The following is a 15,420-nucleotide window of genomic DNA, read 5'->3' on the forward strand; positions in this document are numbered from 1 at the left end:
ACAGGCGCCCGCCACCACGCCCGGCTAATTTTTAGTATTTTTAGTAGAGACGGGGTTTCACCGTGTTAGCCAGGATGGTCTCGATCTCCTGACCTCGTGATCCACCCACCTCGGCCTCCCAAAGTGCTGGGATTACAGGCGTAAGCCACCGCGCCCGGCCGTGTAGAACACTTTTAAAGGAGCTTGCTTGAGTTGAGGACTTTGCAGTCCAAGCAATGAGTTTTTAAGATGAGTGAAACCAAGCAACTAATTTAGCATATAGAAAAATATAAAGAATAAGATAAAGCACATACCATCTTCATACAGTAAAGCATTTTCAAATTAGTTTTAATTCATCTCTGAAGGAAGAGGAAACGATTGAGAAAAGGATTTCTTTAGCATTCTCAGCATGTCCTCTAATTTTGTATCCTAGTTTTAACTTTTTGTTTTTTTAAAACTGAATCGTATGTTTTCTGTCTTTATTTTCTAGTCTGCTCCATATAAAACTGGGAGCAAAGGGACTAAAGCCCAGAGAGCAAGACAGTTGGGCTTAGAAGGAGCAGCCAGGGCACTGCTTGAGAAACCAGGGGAGCTCAGTCTGCTATCATACATTAGGCCTGACGTTAAAGGTACTGGCTTTATTTACAGAGATCAACTTTGTTTCTTTTTTTTTTTTTTTAATTTAAAAATGTATGTTAAAAAACTGTTTTGTTAAGTACTGATTATACAAAAGAATATTACAGCGTATGTAGAATAATTGAAATAAATCCTGACATACCTATTGAGTAGCCATTCAGCTTTTCTCTTTTGATGAAGTGCCTGTTCTAGTCTTTTGCCCGTTTTTCTATTGTATTGTTTTTCTTTTTAAAATTATTATTTTAAAATAATTTTTGTCATTTATATGTGTTGCAAATCTTTTTTCCCAGTTTGTAACTTGTCTTTTCACTTTCTTTATGGCATCCCTTGATAAATAGGTATTAGTTGAGTTTTATTATAGTTAATCATCTTTTAAGATAATAGCTGTATTTTCTTTTTAAAGAAATTCCTTCATATCCCAAGTTTATAAAGAGTCTCCTATATTGTCTGTTACAGCTTTTATTTCTGAAAATTTGTTTACTTGTAAAAGTCATAAATACTCTTTAAAAATGTCAACAGTTTTGACATCCAGGAAGTGTAAAGTGAAGCTCCACTCTCACACTTCTACTGTAGAAGTAAAGTGTATTTTTCTGAAATTTCCCTCCAAGTGTATCTTCCTGTTTTGTGTGTGTGCATGCACAACAGAGAATAAGAGAGGGAAGAAGTAAGGGAGGCATATTTCTAAGAAAAACTCAAGGGAAATGACAGTTGATAAATGTCAAGATGCATTGGTTTTATTGTAAAAATGAGTCTTAGAGTAAAAATTTTGGTTAAGAGTGGCTTTTTCTCAGGAATTCGCTGTTAGGATTGAGTGGGGAAATTGATGTTCTGGTGGTCTCTACTCTCAAAAAATTATTTTTTTAATATTAAAAAAGTATATAGTTAACATGTGCAACATGATGTTTTGATATACATATATTAATACATAGTGAAGTGAGTACTATAGTCAAACTATACATGATAATCAAGCAAATTAACATATTCATCATCTCACATAGTTACCTTCTTTTGTGTTAAGAGCACCTAAAATCTGTCTTAGCAAATCCACAGTATACATTACGATATTATTAACTGTAGCCCCCGTGCTGTATGTTAGAACTCTAGTCTTTTTCAGCCTATGTAGCTACAACTTTGTACCCTTTGACCTACGTCTTTCCACCCCGCCCCCACCTCCAGTTTCTTTTGTCCTTCTGTGGATCCCATAGGCTGGGACATGTAAATGTCTGTAGGGGGCAGTCTCTGATAACAAAATCCACAGTATGTACTAACCTGTAGAAAATTATAGCATACCATAGTCTGTTTTTATTTTAAATAACCCAGCAAATGTGAATTTGTGATATAAAAAACTGAGTGGGTGTGTCTGTAAAATCCAAATATCTGTTCATACCCAAACACACTTAATCTTAATGTTTGGAGAAGGGCAATAATGAAAAAGTAAAATAGGATTATGTGAATTTAGAGATGGGTTGAAATGACTAAAATTCAAGTTTGTTTAATTTTTAATGTGTATTTATATTTAGATTTCCAAATGGTTGCAACACTTAATATTTTAATAATAGCTAAGACTATAGCTAAGCATTAAGGTTAACCACAGTGGGAAACTGTCTGTGCCCAGTCATCATATGTTTTATTAAAATGGAATGTTGAAACTTTCAGAATGTTAGATGCACAAAGGCTTATCGACTGCTTTTATTTTTATTTTTCTCCTTGTGGTTGATTTTCTTTCCTTCTACTTCTCACTACCTTTGGTACCAAGGTCTCTTGAGTTCTCTCATACACTGAGTTCTTACTGGGTAGGTTTTTGATAACCATATCTCTTTGGATTGTCCTACATGGTGATGCTGCTGGAATATATGACAATGGACACTTGGTGATACTTCTTATAATGTGGATAGTTCAGGGTCTAGCACAGTTACAGTAGTACTGTACTAGCAGACGTGTGAGGACTTTTGTTTGCTTTACTCCCTCTTTCTTTTACCCTGATCAAAAATGTAGAATTATTATTAGTAAGTCTATATAAGCTAGGTACTGCTTTTTTTTTTAAGTTTGATAGGAATGTTTTCTCTTTCTCTTTGTCTCCTCCTCCTTTATGTTACACACAATCATGATCATCCTTAATTTTACTTGTTTTTTGAAAGAAGTTTCATAATTCCTATCATTCCTGAAAGAAATATTTAAGAAACCAGATAGTTCAGTTTTTTTTTCCCCAGTAGAAGACACTTCTTGCTTGCTTGCCACAGACCAGTAAGCATTTGGTCTGAATCATAAAGCTATACTGTGCCACAAATGGACTATGTCCTGGGAGATCCAAAATACTACTTTCGTGTCCAAGAGGAAGTTCTGTCATACATAAGAAGAGGTAGCTTAAGTGCGGAGAAAGTGAAAAGAAATGTTGGCCTTTCGGTTTTTCTTTACAGGTGTGGAGTTTTGAAGATTCTGTAGCTGGAAAGATTTCATTGTAAGGCAAAGGATAGATTTTCTGGTTCTGTGTACCATATTTCCTCCTGATTTAACTGAGGTGCTAAACTTTTGGAACATCTGTTATCTTGGCTGTATTAAACCCACAAGATCTATTCCCTTTGATTGGGAAAGGAGCTTTTTCAAAACACAGAAGACTTTCCTTTTAAATTATTTTTCTCCCTGGTTGGACTGAGATGGGGAATGTAATTTGAAAGAGTGTCCCAAATGATTCTGATAATTTCTATCTCCCATTGAGAACCACTGCTCTAGAAGTAGCTCAAGGCATTTCCCTAGTGGCAGTTTTTTAAAGTTGAATGAGTATCAGAATTATCTGGGACACTCCATGAAGTACTTCAGTTCCACAGTCTAGCCATTCATAGTTTTAACAAGTACCTGGTATGATTTTATTTTTGGGTCCTTGGACTACACTTTACAACATTTCTCTAGAGCTCTAGCACAATTTTAATTAGATTCATTAATTACATAAGGTTTCAAATTATATTCCCCTCTTATGATGGGGGCTTTTCAAAGGCCCTTTCTTATTGCAAAGTCTATAATTTCTTCTGTCCTCTGCTTCCATTAATGGTTCTCCCTGTAGGTTCCATCTTTACTATTGACTTATCACCCTGGTGTTGTCATTAAACTTCATGTGATGATGCTCTGGGATACTTGGAACTCCAGGAATTAGTTCTTGTGAATGGTTTTCCTAGATGAAGACTGAGAGAGCTAACAGAAGAGCAAATGTTTATTGAGTGCTCTATGTGTTATAGCTGTTTTAAGTCCATTAGATATACAGTCTTCCATCTTGTAAAGGTAATTTGTTACTGAAAATTCCCTCATAGGAAAGTTTTCTTAAAATGTAAATAGAATTCCTATTAGTTTCATTAGCCACATTTCTTTCTTTAAATTTCTTTAAAATGTAATTGACCGTTGCATAATACAGAGATTAGGGGAACAACCCCCACCCCCTCCCCACTCCCTCTTCAAAGTTGAAAATTTAGGTATAACTTTTGACTTTATAAAAACTTAATTGTTAATAGCCCACTGTTGACCTGAAGCCTTACTGATGACATAAAGCTGATTAACACACATTTTGTGTGTTATATGTGTTATATACTGTATTCTTACAATAAGGTAAGCTAGAAAAAAGAAAATGTTATTAAGAAAATTGTAAGGAAAAAATATATTTACTGTTTATTAAATGGAAGTGGATTATCATAAAGGTCTTCATCCTCATCATCACATTGAATAGGCTGACGAGAAAAAGGAGGAGGAGGAGGAGTTGTTTCTGTCTCAGGAATAGCAAAAGCAGAAGTGGTGGAGGAGGTGGAAGGGGTGACGAGAGGCAGGCACCCTTGTTCCAACTTTTATTGTAATTAATCCATGTAGAAGTGCAGACCGGTGCAGTGGCTCACGCCTGTAATCCCAACACTTTGGGAGGCTGAGGGGGGCAGATCACTTGAGGTCACGAGTTCGAGACCAGCCTGGCCAACACAGTGAAACCCCATCTCTACTAAAAATACAAAAATTAGCTGGGTGTGGTGGTGTGTGCCTGTAATCCCTGTTACTTGGGAGGCTGAGGCAGGAGAATCACTTGAACCCAGGAGGCAGAGGTTGCAGTGAGCCAAGATCGCACCACTGCACTCCAACCTGGAAGACAGTGAGACTCCATCTCAAAAAAAGAAAAAGAAGTGGACCTGTACCCATGTTGTTTAAAGGTCAGCTGTAAACATAATTACTTCAGTAGGTAACATAGCTATCCTAACACAACCAAACTAGATATTTTCTATTTATTAATTATGCCATAACAAATATCTTCCTGTCCCCTTTGGCTTTTGTACCTTATTACTTATTAAAACTTTACTTACAGGAAAATATACATATGATATGCAGTGCTTGTGTAATTCAGGTTTAGTGCAAAAAACGTTTCATGCAAATAGAATGATAAAGACAAAAGAAACGAAACAAAGCAGTGCAAATGATCTCTCTCAGTGCAAGTTGATATCAGAAAGACCTTGGTTTACAAGATTCATTGCTATAAATTAGCAAATTAGAAATGCTTAAAGAGAACTTAATGCTCATCTGTAGACAATTTCACTGTGAAGAGGAATAACTGCATGAAAACTCTTGTTTTGTGCTTTTGAGATTTGTGAAATTCAAATGGGTCGTTGAAAATGTGAAAAAATGCCCCATAATCCAAAATAGAAATTGCTTCTAAAGGATAATTTTTTAAACAAATGGAGTAGTGTCCCTTGGGTTTTGACTCTATTAATATATATTTCCCATAACATCTTTAATATTTGTAATCACTTCATAAAGGAGGTACTGTTATGATTCCATTTTTATAGGAAACTGAGGTACAGAGGAGTCAAGTAGGTTGCCCAGTGTCTCACAACTGGCAAATGGTAGAACCAGGATTCGACAAGGCAGCTGGCTCCAGAGATGCATTTTTACCACTGGGCAGTATATTATGTATTATGTCTGTATTATTGCTTTTGGAGACTTGTTTTTGTTACAAAGGGAAGCTAGTATACTGCTGCAATATCTTTCTGTCTTAAGACTGTCAACTTAAGGTTTTATTTTGACTGGAATTAATTTACTGTGATTTAGTTATAGAATTTAAAACCAATCTTAGACTTTTTGTTTTTGTTTTCCTTTTTACCCTTCTCCTAAAGGGCTTTCAACACTTCAGGATATTGAAATAGGAGTGCAACATATTTTAGCAGATATGATTGCTAAAGACAAAGACACGCTTGACTTCATTCGGAACTTGTGAGTATCTCTTTTATGGAGTTTTCTGCTTTATGGACTCATGCTGTTAAGGGTCACACGGTTAGTGCTAATACCAATGTTCATTAAAAACTTTGTTTTCAGACTTTTTTTTAAAGTAGCAGAACTCTTTGTTCAAACAACAGACCCCAAATATATAAAACAGATAAAAGTAAAGTTGTTTTAATTGAATTCTGGACAGGGAGCCTGGAACTCTGCCTACTCACCCTCCTTACACTGAGGCATCTCAGTGGAGGGGCCTGATGAGTTTAAAAACCATTGCCTTACACAATATATACGAAGAGAGATTCATGTCCTTTAGAGTGGCATTGCTTTTTAAACATGTTGATTGTGATGTATGCTTATTTTATAGTATCTCATTTCTGGTGTTTACCAGTGGTTGGCTTGACTTGAGAATGTGTAATATCAGATATGAATGAAAGTACTGACCTCCAAATGATTTTTAGCTCTTGAGGAGAGCAGCTTATCTATGGCATCACAGTCCCAATTTATCAGACATTAAAGATCTTTGACCTAGAGCCTTCTTGGGCTTATGGATTTTATGTATCATTAAAAAAACACATTAATTAAAAACCCTATTTTTATATTATTTTGTTCTTTTTCTGCTGTGTATCAGAAGACAGGTTTCTGCTAGAGGTTTGTTCTTCCTCTCTCTCCCTCCACATATCTAGCTGTTTGAGCTGTGCAGAGGAGAGGAAAGGAGGAGATGACCTAGTTGACTACTGTTGCTAGAAAGAACTTTTGTATTTTCTCAGTGGCTCCAGCAGGAATGAGTTGAAGCAAAATAATTGCTCAGGTTTTAAAATGTGTTTTTATAAGTAATTATGCCACTTAAATTTGGTTCAGTATTATAAATTGTTATTGGAAGCTGTCCTGACACATCCTTTTGTTTCTCTTTTTTTAAGTTTTTAACTGACTGTGACTGTCTTAGTGATTAGAAAAGTCTGATATTTAGATCAGAGCTATTGGTTTGATTTCTATAGATAGTTTTGATCTTTTGCATAATTGCGGATGGTTTCTGAATTCATTTAGGCATTTTATGGGGAGATTGAGTAGATATATAAATAGATCTGGAGGACTATGCTAGTATGAATAGGCAAAGAGTCCTTTTGATGGGGTAGTAATATCGATTTCATAGCTGGGCATCATTAAAAAAACTCACTTGGCAATGGCTTAACTTTTTTTGCTATCCTTATTTCTATATATTCTTTACTAAAGCACAAATTAATAACTGCTTGTTTTTTGAACACTTGTGTATCTGAACAGGTGCCAGAAGAGACATGTTTGTATCCAGTCATCTCTGGCAAAAGTATCCTCAAAAAAGGTAAATGAGAAAGATGTTGATAAGTTTCTGCTCTACCAGCATTTTTCCTGCAACATAAGAAACATTCACCATCATCAGGTAAATAAAGAAACTGCATGTGCATGCTGATATAGTAATAATGATAATATTTTGGATTTGCCTGCTACTTTACTAAGAATTTAAATGATTTTATGTCAACTGTTTTCTTTGTTCTTTATATAAATTCTTATAATATTGTCATATCCTTGCCGCTTCACAAATTGGGAAGTAATGACCCAGAGAAGTTAATGAGTGACATTGAGAATTATTAGCAGAGCTGACAATATAACATTTTAGGTATCTTGACTTTTTGGCTGGTGATCTTTTTGTTAGACTCTACTTCCCAGTATCCTTATATTTGAGCTCAATTCTGGATCTCTTCCATGTGAAATACAAATATGAGATATCTGATTTAGAATAAAGTGTGAGAGGTCTCATTTACTTATATAAATCAGTCATTGTATCTCAGTGTTTTAATTTCATTTTTCAGTTTACTAATTTTTTTTCCTAAGTGTAGTCGTAGGCTATATCTACATTGTGGAATGTGGCTTTTAAATTATATAGGGCAAAAAGGAGATAAAAACCAAAAATACAGTAATACTGGCGTTTATATTTACATATATAATGACATTTATCAGTGTTCTTTATTTCTTTGTATGGCTTCAAGTTACTATCTAGTGCCCTTTCATTCCAGTCTGAAGCACTTCCTGTAATATTTCATGTAAGGCAGGTCTACTAGTGACAAACTTCCTAGTTTTTGTTTTTCTGGAAAATCTTAATTTCTCCTTTTTTAAAAAATTTATGTTTAATTGTGGTAAGATGCACATAACATAAAATGTACCATCATAACCATTTTTAAGCATGCAGTTCAGTAATGGGAAGCATAGTCATATTGTTGTGCCACCAATCTACAGAAATTTTTTATCATGCAAAACTGAAACTCTATGCCCATTAAACATTTCATTCATTTTTTTATAGAGAGTTTTTTAAAATATAGAATTCTTGGTTGATGGTTTTTAATTTTTCCCTTTTAATACTAAATATACCATCCGCTCTTATGGTATGGCCTCCATGGTTTGTTATGAGGAATCAGCTGTTAATCTTACGATGCCTTATTCATGACAAGTCTCTTCTCTCTTGCTGCATTCTGGATTCTCTGTCTTTATCTTTTGACAGTTTGATTATAATGTGTCTTGTCATGGGTCTTTCTGAGTTTATCCTACTTGGAGTTTATTGTGATTCTTAGACGTGTAGATTAATGTTTTTCATCAAACTTAAGAAATTCTTCATAATAATTTTAAAAAATATCCTTTCTGCGCCTTTCTCTCCTCTCCTGGGTCTCCCATTATATGTAGAGAGTATGTTTGATAGTGTCTCACAGGTCTCAGCCTCTGTTGCTTTCTTTTCTTTATTTTTTTCTTTTTTCTCTGACTGTATATTCCCATTTGACCTATCTTCAGGCTTGTTGATTTATTCTTTTTATTCAAATTTGCTGTCGAACCCCTGGCACATTTTTATTTCAGTCATTGTACTTTTCAGCTCCGTAATTTCTGTTTGGTTCTTTTTTATAATTTCTAACCCTTACTTTTCTATATGGTTGAAAGATCATTCTCCTGGCTTTCTTTAGGTCTCTGTTCATGATTTTCTTGAATTCAGCATATTGAATAGAGTTAATTTAAAATCTTTGTTTTGTAAGGTCAATGTCTAAGCTTCCTCATGGACAGTTTTTTTTTTTTTTTTTTTTTTTTTTGGTAAAGTCTGGATATGTTGTATTTTATAGCTTGGTAACTCTGGAAATCAGATTCTCTCCCCTCCCTAGTGTTTGTTGTTGCTGCTTGTTTTTGGGGTGGTTTGCTCTAGTGACTTTTCTAAAGTATTTTTGTAAATTTTGTTCTTTGTTATGTGTGGCCACTGAGGTCTCCCTTGTTAGCTTAGTAACCATCTAGTTATTTAACAGAGATTCCCCTAAATGCCTGGAGCCAAAAACAAAAACAAAATAAACCCTAAAAGAAAAAAATCCCCTAAAAGAAAAAAACCCAAACTCTCCCAGACTTTGCAGATTGGCACTTTGTTGGGGCACTCTTTCAACACTTAGTGAGGCCATTAACAGCTCTGTCGTAGCCTTTTCTTCCTGTTTGCGTGGAGCCCAAAGTTCATCTAGAGGTGAAAGCTTAAGGTTCCCTCAGATCTTTTCAGAGCATACACCTAGCCCTCAGCATGCCCAGGAATTTTAAAAAGCCCCTTTTCCCTCAAATATCTCATTTCCAAGTTTATTTTTTCACAGGTTTTTTGGTCTCTGTGTTAGTTGCTCCCGTGTTATCCCTTACCCCTCATGGCTGGGGCTAATATATTTGCCTTTAAGTACTTTTGACAAAGGCCACCTGGGAGGCTTCTTCTGTCCTAAGTTCCAAGGCATGTGAAATAAAGACAAGCCCTTGAGTCAGTTCCTCAGGGACACACTAGACATCAAAACACACAACCATAGTTATATGAGAATAAGGTCCATATTGCTCCTTCTGCAACCTGCCTTAGGAACGTGGGCTGTCATCTTCAGAGGCCACTGCTGAGCTGGAGACTGGGGTACGTTAAAAGTGCTCTCTTACAGAAATTCTGCAACTTCTTTCTGTGTTTCTTTCATTGTTATAAAATTTTTATTAGATTCCATAGTTGTGAAAAAGTTAATTCTGACAGTTTTTGCTACCTTACCAGTTACCTTTGTGGAGGGATGGAATTTAGAGTTCCCTACTCCACAATTTTCAGTGATGTCACTCCTAACAACATCTTTAAAATACAGTATCGCACACTCCTCATTCTATTCCAGAGCTGGAGTGTGGCTTTTAACGTTATATAGTTTTCTTTATTACCTTGTTTAATGCTTTTTATCCTGAAGTCTGCTTTGGTATTAGGATTGCCTTGCAACCTGTGCTTTCTTAAAGGAAATTGACCCCACTCTCCCTAGTCTTGTTTTAATCTCAGCCCTACAATTATATTAAATGCTTGCCCTTGGTCCTTTTGCCAGAGCGTTCCAAAGCCTTTAGAGTGAATGAAACTTATTCTGTAGTCTAGTATACAGTTGGTAAACTTTTTCTGTAAAGGTCCAGTGAACAAATATTTAAGGTTTTGTGAGCCAGATGGCTTTTGTTGCAACTACGCAACTGCTGTGTAACACAAAATCAGTCATAGACAATGCATAATGAATGAGCATGGTTGTGTTTCAACAAAATTTTATTCACAAAAACAGATGGCAGGCTGGATTTGACCCATGGGCCATAGTTTGCTAACTTCTGCTCTAGTGAATGTCTGAAGAAGGGTATATGTGTACAATATTCTCTGAGTTCTTACACATTCAAAATTGTTTTCTATGGCCTTAACACTTGAAGGATAGCTTGGCATGGTATAATCACTTTTGTTTGCATTTTCTTTCCTTAAGTTTCTTGAATATGTTGCTCTGCTGTTGGCTTCCTTTGTATGTTATATTTGAGAAATCTGATGCCAGTATAATTCTCTGTCTCCTAGAAATGCAAAGAGGTGGGTCCTATGTTGTGTTTTATTTATTTTCTTTATTGGTTTTATAGTTTTTTGAGAAAGGGAGGGGGAGATTTGAAATTAGGAAACTGCCAGTGTTTTTCAAACGCGGAATTTCTCAATAAATAATTTTAAAATTTATTTTCTTCCTATCTGCATTTTACTGCTATAAACAGAGAATAATAGAAAAAAAACTAGTATTCCTAACCTTTCATGTAATACTTAATTTTCATCATTAAGAATGTAATTGTTTTGCATGGTGGCACATGCCTGTAGTCCCAGCTACTCAGGACCCTGAGGCAGGAGGATTGCTTGAGTCTAGGATTTCTGGGCTGAAGTGCGCTATGCCGATTGGGTGTTCACATTAAGTTTAGTATCAGTATGGTGACCCCACAGGAACGGGAGACCAGCAGGTTGCCTAAGGAGGGGTGAACTGGCCCAGGTCAGAAAAGGAGCAGGTCAAAACTCCTGTGCTGATCAGTAGTGGGATTGCTCCTGTGAATAGCCACTGCGTTCCAGCCTGGTCAACAGTGGGACCCTGCCTCTTAAAAAAATAAAAAAGTAATTGTTTTTCATTTAAGATGACACAGATGTGAAAAATTTTTGTTTTGTTGTAACAAGACATGAAGAGTGTTGAATTATCCCACAAATATTTCCTGAAAGGTTATTTTATGTTGGGTCCTGTTTAGGGTGTAGAGGTAACATGGCCCTTGCCCATTTAAAGATTTGAAATGTTTCACTATTATATCTAAAGTTGTCAATTTTACTTTTGTGTACACTATATTTACCACATCAGGTGAAGTACATACTTTCAATAATTTGAAAGAAAGTACAGTGAAATTTTACATACGTAGTTATTATAGTCTACTGACACAGGTACAACATAATGAAAAATAATTTTTAACAGTACCAGTGACTAAGTATACTAACATTCCTTTTGCAGAAGTAGTTTTTCTGTCTTATTTTGTCCACCTTTTATGTTGATTTAATTTTATTGCAACTTTGGAAAAACATTAATGCTTTTATTCTGTTAAAACCTAGCCTTCTAATTTCTGCTTGAAAATATTTTATTGGGCTCTGCATTTTAACTAGTGTGTGTAGCAAATGTGGCATTCTGAGTTAGTGACTGAATTTAAGATTATGATTGACACAGGCTTCTGGGTGTGACAGTATTCAGGCCTGGGAAAGCAGAGCATTTTGGAAATGTCAGTTTTGAAAAACAGCACTGCTGTTTTACGAACTTTTTAGTTTATCATGTACGGGCCGGAGTGATGATATGCTAGGTTACAAAAACAGCTTCCCAATTCCTATAGTGCTGAGACCTCATGTCCTAAATCTGAACCTTACTTTTCAGCCTTTATGTAGATAACCCCAGCACAGTATCACAGAATACAGAAATGAATGCAAATGATGAAAGACAGTGTGGTGAAGGAAAATTACTGTGGAACTCTCTCCAAGTACTGTGGGAATAGCCGTTAATAGCTGCTTAGTAAATTCTTCCAGCTGCATCTTTTTTTCTTTCTTTTTCAAATTGGTCCTTAGTGTGATCTTTTCTACCACATGAATTTGTAACTCAGTCTTCACGTTCTCTCATGGGACTTTCTGTTCCTTATCTTTATTGGTGTGTCTTTTTACTGACATGCAATTTCCTGTGTCTTAACTACCTATTTCCTGTTCAATGTCACCATCTGCAATAATTCTGCTTTAACCCACTACTCACTTTCAATTTCAGTTTCTGTCCCAAGCTTTATTATTTCTGTTACCTTATTCCCTTCTCCACCATGGGTCTTCCTGTGTGTCAGGATTTTTTGTAAGTTTGACGTATTACATTACTAGGTATGGTGAAAAAGAGCAAAAAACCTCCAATAATGTATTGTGATATTATGGTATACTTATGTAAATTGGAATTAAATAACTCTCCTCTATATTGTTGTACTCTACTTAAATTAATTTATTAGAGATAATTTATTGTATGAAGAACTTCTGTTTACTAAGCTGGCACAACCTATAGCAAATACGGAAGTCTCTGCTGAGCTCAAACTGAAGTTTATTTTGTATTCACAATTTATTTCTTTATAGATAGTTCTATGCAGTATTATTGAATATATTGTTTTATGTAAGCTTACTTTTTTTTTTTTTTCTTAGACAGTATCTTGCTCTTTCACCCAGGCTGGAGTGCGGTGGCAGAATCCCACCTCACTGCAACTTTCGCCTTGCGAGCTGAAGGCATTCTCCCACTTCAGCCTCCTGAGGAGCTGGGACTATGGGCATGCACAAGCACACCTGGCTGATTTTTGTATTTTTTGAGAGTTGGGGTTTCGCCGTGTTGCCCAGGCTCATCTTGAACTCCTGAGCTCAACCAGTCCTCCTGCCTTGGCCTCTCAAAGTGCTGGGATTATGAGCATGAGCCCCCATACCCAGCCGAAACATTTATTTCTAAGTGATTGTTCTATTTCTGCTGATGTTTACTTTAGAAATTTCTGAAGTATATAAGAAAAGAAAAAAGTCCCCTATATAATTTTTTTAAAACTCTGACAATTTGATATTTAAAATTTTAATGTTTTTAAAATTTAAATTAAAGTTACAAAAAAATACGCTTTTTATCTTTTGACATTCTTTTCAACATGAAGCACAAATTGAGAAATTTTCATGGTGGAATTATTTTGTGGTAATATTAAGTTGAATTATTCTAAGCTTGTTTCACCACAGATAGGAAGTCTAAGTTTTTGTTAGAGATCCTCATGGAAATGTGCTAAAATTGTTAAAATATCAGTTTGTGTCCTGTAAAGGGAGAACTTAGTTTATTAAAACCCCATTCATTAAGAGTAATTGGAAGAAAGCCATTAAGAATTAGTGAAAAATCTGAATATATATTGAAGTGATGTTGTTTCTTTAATTTTTAATATATAATATACATAAATATATAGTTACAGACTAGCAAATATTTAAGGGAGGCTGTTAACTTGATTAAATTATTTGGTTAATTTGTGTTACTATTTATCATCTTAATAATTGGTATTAAAGAGTGCTTTAAGAAGAGAGTGTTTTAATTTTCTAGTAGGTTTATTGAAGTAAAATTCATATTGCATTTAATGCAACCATTAGAACTTTATAAGTTCAATAGTTTTTCGTAAATTCAGTCAGTTGTGTAACCGTTACCACAAGCAATTTTAGGACATTTTTCTCCCGAATATTTCCTTGCATCAAGCTCTAGGCAGCCAACTTTCTATCTCTATAGATTTGTCTGTTCTGGTCATTTCATATAAAGGAATCATACAATATGCAGACTTTTGCCGCTGGTTTCTTTCACTTAGCATAATGGTTTCAGAGTTTGTCTGTTATGGTACGTATTAGTATGCCTTTCCTTTTTATTGCTACGTAATATTACATTATATGGATTCTCCACATTTTACTTATCCATTCGTCAGTCAGTGAATACTTTGGTTGTTTCTACTTTTTGGATATTATGAATAATGCTATGAACATTTGTGTCTAAGTTTTTGTGTGGACATATGTTTTTATTTCTCTTGGATATATACCTAGGAGTATAATTGCTGGGTTATATGGTAGCTTTACATTTAACCTTTTGAGGAACTGCCATATTTTCCAGAGTGGCTATGCCGTTTTTACATTCTCACCAGCGGTTTGTGAAGGTTCCGATTTCTCTACATCCCCCCCAACATTTATTGTCCATCTTTTTGTGTTTTGATTTGCATTTCTCTAATGATGCTGAGCATCTATTCATGTACTTATCAGTCATTTGTATATAATTTTTGAACAAATACCTCTTCAGATCTTTTGTACATTTTAAATTGGGTTGTGGCCAGGCGCGATGGCTCACGCCTATAATCCAAGCACTTTGGGAGGTTGAGGCAGGCGGATCGCCTGAGGTCAGGAGTTCGAGACCAGCCTGGCCAACATGGTGAAACCCCATCTCTTAAGAAAATAAATAAATAAATAAATTGGGTTTTGTCTCCTTATTGTTGAGCTGTAAGAGTTTTAAATATATTCTAGATACCCTTATGTGACATATGATTTGCAAAAATTTTTGTCCCATGCCGTGCATTTTCTTTTCACTTTCTTGATACTATTCTTTGAGGCACAAAAACTAAAATTTGTTGAAGTTCAATCTAGTTTTTTGTTATTGATTACACTTTTGGTGTTATATCTAAGAAGGCTTTATGACTTGAGGTCATAAAAATTTTCTCCTTTTTTAATGGAAATTTTATAGTTTTAGTTCTTGTATTAAGGTCTAAGATCAATTATGAGTTAATTTTTATGTATAGCATGAAGTAGGGGTCCGTCCACTTTTGTTCTTTTGCATGTGGTTAGTTCTAGTTATTCATGATTTATTGAAAAGATTGGATTTTCTTCATTGAATTATCTTGGTACCCTTGTTGAAAATCAGTTGACACTATATGTATAAGTTTATTTCCGGACTCCAATTCTATTCCATTGTATGTCTATCCTTATGCCAGTCCCCACTGTCTTGATAACTGTGGCTTTGTAGTCAGTTTTGAAATTGGGAAGTGGGAATCTTCCAAGTTTATTTTTATTTTTAAAAATTGACTTGGCTATTCTCAGTCCTTTGAATTACTATATGTGTTTTAAAATTAGTTCACCAATTTCCACAAAACATGCCAATTGGGATTTGATAGGGATTTCACTGAATTTGTAAATCAACTTGG

General features: G+C 35.1%; 1 protein-coding gene across 1 annotated transcript in view; it reads left to right on the forward strand.

The window, feature by feature from the left end:
* The window catches only part of SRBD1 (S1 RNA binding domain 1), a 222,461-nt gene that overhangs the window by 31,096 nt on the left and 175,945 nt on the right, over positions 1-15,420 (forward strand). The window contains exons 7-9 of the mRNA XM_031008302.3: positions 470-608; positions 5,751-5,847; positions 7,132-7,267. Of these exons, the coding sequence (XP_030864162.3) occupies positions 470-608; positions 5,751-5,847; positions 7,132-7,267 (372 nt within the window). The remainder of the gene's footprint in view (positions 1-469; positions 609-5,750; positions 5,848-7,131; positions 7,268-15,420) is intronic.

This window comes from Gorilla gorilla, chromosome 12 (assembly GCF_029281585.2).
Source record: "Gorilla gorilla gorilla isolate KB3781 chromosome 12, NHGRI_mGorGor1-v2.1_pri, whole genome shotgun sequence".
NCBI classification, from domain to species: Eukaryota; Metazoa; Chordata; class Mammalia; order Primates; family Hominidae; genus Gorilla; species Gorilla gorilla.